The sequence below is a fragment of the Pollachius pollachius genome (assembly GCF_949987615.1).
Source record: "Pollachius pollachius genome assembly, chromosome: 8".
Classification (NCBI taxonomy): Eukaryota; Metazoa; Chordata; class Actinopteri; order Gadiformes; family Gadidae; genus Pollachius; species Pollachius pollachius.
In genome coordinates, this window is record NC_136941.1 from 4,484,635 (window position 1) to 4,492,134 (window position 7,500).

A 7,500-nucleotide genomic window follows, 5' to 3' on the forward strand; every position below is an offset into this window, starting at 1 on the left:
AACTCTGTCCTGACAAAGTACTGACAGTCAAGACAGAGTACTGACAGTACAACGGATCTTCACCCTTTGTTGGACCAAGAGAAGCTCTCCTGGACCTCTTCCTGTTGGACTCTGCTTCTCTTCAGTGATTGGAGATCACTAATAACCAATCGACCAATAGACATCAAGCTGAAGAGCAGATCAGACGCTCCATGCTGGGTCACCAGAGGGCACCAATATACACTGGTTCAGACCAGTACAGACTGGTCTGGATCAGTGGAGAATAGTGAAGACCTACAGTTAAACCAGTACAGACCGGCTTGTAACCAGTACAGACCGGTATGTGACCAATAAAAACCGGTTTGTGGCCCCTCCAGACCGGTGTATGACTAATAAAGATCGGTTTGTGACCAGTCCAGACCGGTTTGCGACTAATAAAGACCGGTTTGTGACCAGTCCAAACCGGTATGGTCTCCATCTCTTGAAGTATGAGGACTATAAACAGGGCCTTGTATGAAGCTGTGGCGATAATCTGGGATAATAATTACACGCATAACTTAAATAAAGTGTCACGCTAAAAGCCAAACAATCCTGTGATGGCTGTAGCAGGGGGCTAGCTCACTAGCTAGCTGAATGCTAAGGCAATGGAGTTGAGCGGGTGCTAGCACGGCTGGGCAATGCTGGGCAACCATCAGGTCTTAAGTGTAACTCTGCGGAGAAGCCCTGGACTCAAATCACATGACCCACCTGGTCCAATCAGCTAACAACTCAAACTAGAAAACACTGAATTCTGGGATATATAGTCCAGAGTCGTCTCTCATGGTAAAACAATAAAAAAAAAAAAAAACAATAAAAAAGCATAAGAAATAAAGCTTATTACAGAAATATAAACAGAATGAGAAATATTTTCCAGTTAAAGTACCACCTCCTTAAATCTGGATAGAGCACATGATCTCACAATATGAAGGTTATTAACATTATTATTATTATCATCATCATCATTATCTTACAAAACAAAACCAACAGTGCAATAAAAAGATTTAACACCGCCCTCCTCATGGGGGGGACGGACAGACAGACAGACGGAGGACTGGGGGACGGGTGGAGGGACAGAGCAGAGGAGGTGTGGGTGGGGGGAGAGAGGTGGAGTTAGGCGGTAGAAGCAGACAGAGTGGTCAATGTGTGTGTGTGTGCGTGTGTGTGTGTGTTTGTGTGTGTGTGGGAGGGAGAGGGGCGTGGCTATGTTGGTCACTCAGGTGGGCGTGGCTATTTCAGGAACTCCTCTTGGTTCTAGAATGTTGGATCAGCCACTGGAGAGTGATGTCTAGAGAAGAGAGAGAGAAAGAGAGAGAGAATGTTCAGTGTGGGGGTACAGTTGTATATGTAGAGGTCGCCCTGGCATGCTTTTGAGCGTTTACCTGTGTGTGTAGCCTATTAGCTTAGAAATATGTAATCATGTGTCACGTTAGCCAGCGTCATGTTAGCATGTTAGCGCTGTTCCCTCTGTTCTATACGTTTAAAGATGTTACAATTAGGTTAGGGTAATGACGGCCACCAAGGCCTTATTCTTAACCACCGTAACACACTCTTAACTAGCCTAACCAACTCTTAATCAGCCTAACCAACTCTTAACCAACCGCTTCTTCGTAATAGCTGTTTACATTCCACCGGACGCTAACGCTAGCATAGCTTTAGGCTCCCTGCGCAATAGTCATAAAAATCATAACAGAGTATCATGTTAGCGAGCGTCATGGTAGCGAGTGTCAGGCTAGCAAGCGTCAGGTTAGCAAGCGTCAGGTTAGCGAGCGTCATTTTGCGAGGGTCATGTCGGTTAGCGTCCTGTTGGCAAGCGTCATGTTAGTGAGCGTCATGTAGCGTGTGAATGCATCTCACCGATGTTGTCTTTCTCCTTGCAGGAGATGGAGTAACAGCAGATCTCCCGGTCCTGAATGGCTGACAGGTTCCTGACACACAAGATAATAACGTGAATATATAGTTTATATCACATAGATGACGTTAGTTAATAACATGATTATACAACTTAATATCAAATAGTTAATCAATAAACCTGATTATATAACTTACTATCCTATTGTTCATATTAGTTAAAAACATTTATACATAGTTAATATATCCTGATGTCTATTATAACATGATGTATAGTTAGTATAACATGATGTAGTTAGTATAACATGACGTATAGTTACTATAAAATGACTTATAGTTGAAAGAACATGATGTATAGGTAGTATAACATGATGTAGAGTGTATAGTTAAAGGTCCCATGGCTACTTTATGGATGCTTTAATATAGATATTAGTGGGCCCGCAACACAGTATTTGAAGACGTTCCCGAAATTCAGCCGTGGTGCAGAATTACAGCCACTACGAGCCAGTCGCACATTGAGCTTTCCCCAAATGCGCCGTTTTGGTGTCTGTAGCTATAATGCAAATGAGGAGGAGAGAGACGGGTCAAGGAGGAGGGTGGGGGTGTGGCCCTGAGCAGCTTGCAGCCACGGTACCATGCGCTCTGTTTACAGTGGATGTATCGCAATGGCGAGGCGCACACAGCCTTTGGCTGTGTTCTGTAAATATTCTAGACACTCTGGGTGCTCCGGCGGGAGTCCCGGAGCTCTATATCAAAATAATATCATATTATGCATAGATACATAAATCATATAATATATATTATCATGGCCAAAAGCTGTATGAGCCTCCAGACGATATTATGAATCTCAAACGACTGTGTCGGGTTCTTCGACGTCTCAAGTTCTTCCAGAACCACATCAATCTGAAGTAGACTGAACCACGACATGGAGGAGAAAGGGATTGTTGCCCGCGATTGTCTCCCGCCGGAGCCTCGCCGCTGAGGGAGCACCGCCTCGACAGCGGGCAGCGCCCAGGCGGTGGTCCCTCGGCCGCGGGCAGGTGGAAGCAGGGCTCAACTGGGAGACATTCGCGGGCAACAATACCTTTCTCCTCCATGTCGTGGTTCATGTGGTTCAGGGAGTCAAAGCCAAAGTTCCTTTCCCCTAATTCCTTCTCAACCATGGCTGAGATAACCCCAACTACGAGTCTCGTTGTGAAAATACCAGAGACGAGACAAAGTCATTGTCTCTGAAATGTGCCGAACACAGCACTAATCTGGAACCATTGTTTTTTGGTATTTCTCCAAAAATAAATTGCAACCATTTCTCCCTTAATTCCTCTGTCTTTGGCAGGAGATGCAATGTGGACGTTTTGCTTTGGCATAACACACAGGTTCGATGTTGTAGGGTTAGGGTTGGTAGGCGTTCTGCCATTGCATTCAAAATTCTGTAACTAGCCTGTTATTAAGCAGCAACTACGTACACGTATTAGCACTAGCTCAGTCTCGACTCCTTCAGAATTTCTGTGGGTGGTTACGAACCAACCAAGTGGGCAGGTCCATGAATAATCATTTGACAACGCTACGTAGCAAAGTCACCTTATCCAGATTGGATCATTTTTTTCTGCCTTTTTCTTTTCATTGGCTATTGCATATAGCAGACAAACTGCATGGATTTCAAACTTACCACAGGTCACAAACTTATTCTGACCTATGTTATTTAACAAAGAATAGGAAAAATGGGATTTTAATGGCATGGGATCTTTGGTATCACATGATGTAGTTAGTATAACATGATGTAGTTAGTATAACATGATGTAGTTAGTATAACATGACGTATAGTAACTATAACACTACTTACATCCTCTCGATGAGCTCCTTCTCATCCAACGCTCCCTGAAGGTCTCTCTTATTGCCCAGAACCAGAACCTGCAGACAGACAGACAGACAGACAGACAGACAGACAGACAGACATTTATTACTTGTTGATTTACTTCATGGGAAGACGATGGTTGTTTACAGGTCTGGGAGGTTCTGCCGGCTACAGGACTAACAGGGTATTAAGAGGGTATAACAGGGTAGAAGTAGGACTAAAATGGGTAATAAGGAATAGTCACAGGACTAAAAGGGGTAATAAGGACTAACAGGGGTAATACGGAGGACTAACAGGGTAGGAGGAGGACTAGCTGGGGTAATAAGGAGGATTAACAGGGGTAATAAGGAGGACTATAGTAACAGGACTAACGGGGGTAATAAGGAGGACTAACAGGGGTAATAAGGAGGACTATAGTAACAGGACTAACAGGGGTAATAAGGTGGACTAACAGGGGTAATAAGGAGGACTATAGTCACAGGACTTACAGGGGTAATAAGGAGTACTAACAGGGGTAATAAGGAGGACTATAGTCACAGGACTAACGGGGGTAATAAGGAGGACTATAGTAACGGGACTTACAGGGGTAATAAGGAGGACTAAAAGGGGTAATAAGGAGGACTATAGTCACAGGACTTACAGGGATGCCCTGGAGCTGGGGTTTGTCCAGCAGGTTGTGGAGCTCGTTCTTGGAAGCTTCGATCTTCTCTGGGTCCGCAGCGTCCACCATGTAGCTGTGAACCAACACAGACCAGTGAGGACCAGGCGGGGGTTGGGTGGTGTGTGAGGAGCAGGGTGGGGTTGGGTGGTGTGTGAGGACCAGGCGGGGGTTGGGTGGTGTTTGAGGACCAGGTGGGGGTTAGGTGGCGTCATTGAGCATGGGCAGTGTCGCAGGCCAGCGTATCAAAACCTCTGTATTGGTTTGTTTGATGGCACTACTTGTGAAGACGATCTGCGGGGCGGTTCATTTGGCTTATTTGTCTTTGACCGAACAAAGACACAGATATGGAGCTGACAAATACTGCAGCGGAACATTGTGGTTGCCTGTACTCCGGGGGTGTCCCATTTTAATATTTGCTTTTGCTTTTGCTTTGTGTTTTCCAACACAAAGCAGTTTACCCATATGCCCTGGAGTCATGTGAGTCAAGGAGGGGCAGGATCAGGATAATCATCTGCCTCATGCTTCCAGGTAAACAGCTCCCTCATCTGCCTCATGCCTCCAGGTAAACAGCTCCCTCATCTGCCTCATGCCTCCAGGTAAACAGCTCCCTCATCTGCCTCATGCTTCCAGGTAAACAGCTCCCTCATCTGCCTCATGCCTCCAGATAAACATCTCCCTCAAGCCTTCGGTGTCCGGATACAGTAAAAAGGTTGTTTCTTCAACTATTGTGTGCTTCTTTACATTTAGAAGTTTCCACTGTCCCAGACACAGTACTTCATAAAATGAGCTGCAACGACGATATAGATCTTACAGAACCCGTAAAGGGACATGGGGTAAAAAAACTCTTGAGCACGAGAAATTATCTGGTGCTCACGAGAAAGTATCTTGTGCGCACGAGAAAATATGTTGTGCGCACGAGAAAGTATCTCGTGAGCACGAGAAAGTATCGAACGCATATCAGTGGAGGTGTGTGTGTGTGTGTGTGTGTGTGTGTGTGTGTGTGTGTGTGTGTGTGTGTGTGTGTGTGTGTGTGTGTGTGTGTGTGTGTGTGTGTGTGTGTGTGTGTCAGTGACACTGCCAGTGACACTGCCAGTGATACGAGTATGATGCTTTCTCGTGCGCACCAGATACTTTCTCGTGCTCACGAGAAACGTTAAAAAATTTTTTTTTACCCCATGTCCCTTTACGGGTTCCGTAAGATCTGGACATAGACCAGGTCAAATATTAACCTGCGGTCTGAGCAAAGTGTGGGCTGGTGTATGAGGACCAGAGTGTATCCTTGGTTTCTGAGGACCAAAGTGACGTGGTCTATGAGGTGTATTACTTACACGATAGCACTGACACCACGACAGTAGCGCTCCCACATGCTCCTGAAGCGGGGCTGACCTCCGATATCCCACAGCTAGAGAGAGAGAGAGAGAGAGAGAGAGAGCATACATATCACTTCATCCCTGAGAGAGAGAGCAAGAGCGAGAGCGAGAGAGACTACACACATAACTTAATCTGATAGATGGAGGGAGATCCCAGATGAGCTTCATTTAGAAACACACTGATGCTCACATAGATTTATTGATGACATGTGACCATGCAGCCATTCCCATTAGGGAGTGGTACCACCAACCTTTATGGTCACGTTGCCCTTGGTGATCTTCCTCATGTTGAAGCCCACGGTGGGAATCATGTCTTCACTGAACTGACCAGACTGGGGAGAGAAAAAAGCATTTATTATTATTGGCATTATTAGGATTTCAAACCAAGCCGTCTAACTGCTGGGGACAAAAATAATCAAACCATCAGATTACTAGTGAACCTACTGGACGTCTCGAACCCGGCAGAGTGTTTGATGAGAGTAAGTTACGACGTGTGTCTTTTGCTCCGATGAGCACCGAGGTGTGTGTAGATATCTTCACACACCTCGACCTCGCGGGCATTAGGAATTCACCAATTCATCACATTAACGTCTTTACGTTTCTTCGTGTCTCCCAACTAGCTTCTAATGATCGCTCAGGACTTCCTCAGGTGAGGAGAGGAAGCCTTCATAACATGAGATCATCCGAGGGCCCTCAGAGGTCTTCCCCTGGCCGGGACCTCAGCACTAGACCTCAGAGGATTCTTCTGGATCACAAAGGAGGTCTCGGGTTCAAATGTTAAATAAGCGCGTCCACGTGGACCTGTCACGGAGGTGACAGGTCGGTCCTTAGACGACCGCCCCCTGTCTTTAATCAATACAACCACACGACATGACGTCTGTTGCTAACGCCTCTCCATCCGGGGAGCCAGATGTGGGGAGACGTGACAGGTCCGCCTTCCTGCCCGCATCAACAATGGAGCAGCTGGTTAGCATGTAGCACAACAAGCAACCGGACACTCACCGCGATCACGTTGACGAAGGTGGTCTTCCCGGAGTACTGCAGGCCCACCAGGGTCAGCTCCATCTCCTCCTTCCAGAACAGCGCCTTGAACCAGTCCAGCAGCTTGTTGATCAGCGCGATCATCTCTGGGCCGGATGATGCGGAGCTAGCGGCTAAGTGGCTAGGCTAGGTAGCAAGGTGGCTAGGCTAGAAGGCTAGGTAGCTAGGCTAGGTGCAGCGAAGGGCTGGGAGCTGTCACGGTGACAGCCGGACAGTCAGCGGGCAGCGGGCTGGATCCGGCGGGGAGCGGAGGTCTTCTGGCCCGGGGGAGCAGCAGGAGTATGCGCTAGTACACAGTAGTAGACTGTAGTACTTCAATAGTATTTACTAGTATTTGGGTTTTCTGTTGACGCCTTTAGGTGTCAGCTGTGCGCCGTCCTTCCTGCTGGGTGGGGTTTGGTTTGGGAGGAGGAGGAGGAGAGACAAGAGGAGCCACGGATTCCTGGAGCTGGACTCTCCAACCCACACCGCCCCCTACTGGACACCAGACACACCGCCTCCTAATAGACTCAATAACACACAACGCCCCCTAGTGGACTCACTAACACACTGCCCCCTAGTGGACTCACTAAGAGACACCGCCCCTAGTGGACACGAAGACACACACAGTCCGCCGGGACACGCAAACCCAGAGTGCCACCAGGTCTGAGTATGATAAGCCGTTACAAGCCGTTTTGAAAATCTGCCCCTCATGACTGGGCATGTCATTG

The 7,500-nt window shown here is 47.2% G+C and overlaps 1 protein-coding gene across 1 annotated transcript in view; it reads right to left on the reverse strand.

Annotated features, from left to right (window-relative positions):
• The window catches only part of LOC307079676 (ADP-ribosylation factor-like protein 8A), a 7,892-nt gene extending 708 nt beyond the window's left edge, over positions 1-7,184 (reverse strand). The window contains exons 1-7 of the mRNA XM_079742145.1: positions 6,752-7,184; positions 6,001-6,081; positions 5,708-5,781; positions 4,359-4,452; positions 3,707-3,774; positions 1,873-1,943; positions 1-1,303 (exon numbers count right to left, since the gene is read on the reverse strand). The exon at positions 1-1,303 is cut by the window's left edge and continues 708 nt beyond it. Coding sequence (XP_079598271.1) covers positions 1,251-1,303; positions 1,873-1,943; positions 3,707-3,774; positions 4,359-4,452; positions 5,708-5,781; positions 6,001-6,081; positions 6,752-6,874 — 564 coding nt within the window. The 5' untranslated portion in view covers positions 6,875-7,184 and the 3' untranslated portion in view covers positions 1-1,250. The remainder of the gene's footprint in view (positions 1,304-1,872; positions 1,944-3,706; positions 3,775-4,358; positions 4,453-5,707; positions 5,782-6,000; positions 6,082-6,751) is intronic.
• Positions 7,185-7,500: the final 316 nt, after the last annotated feature.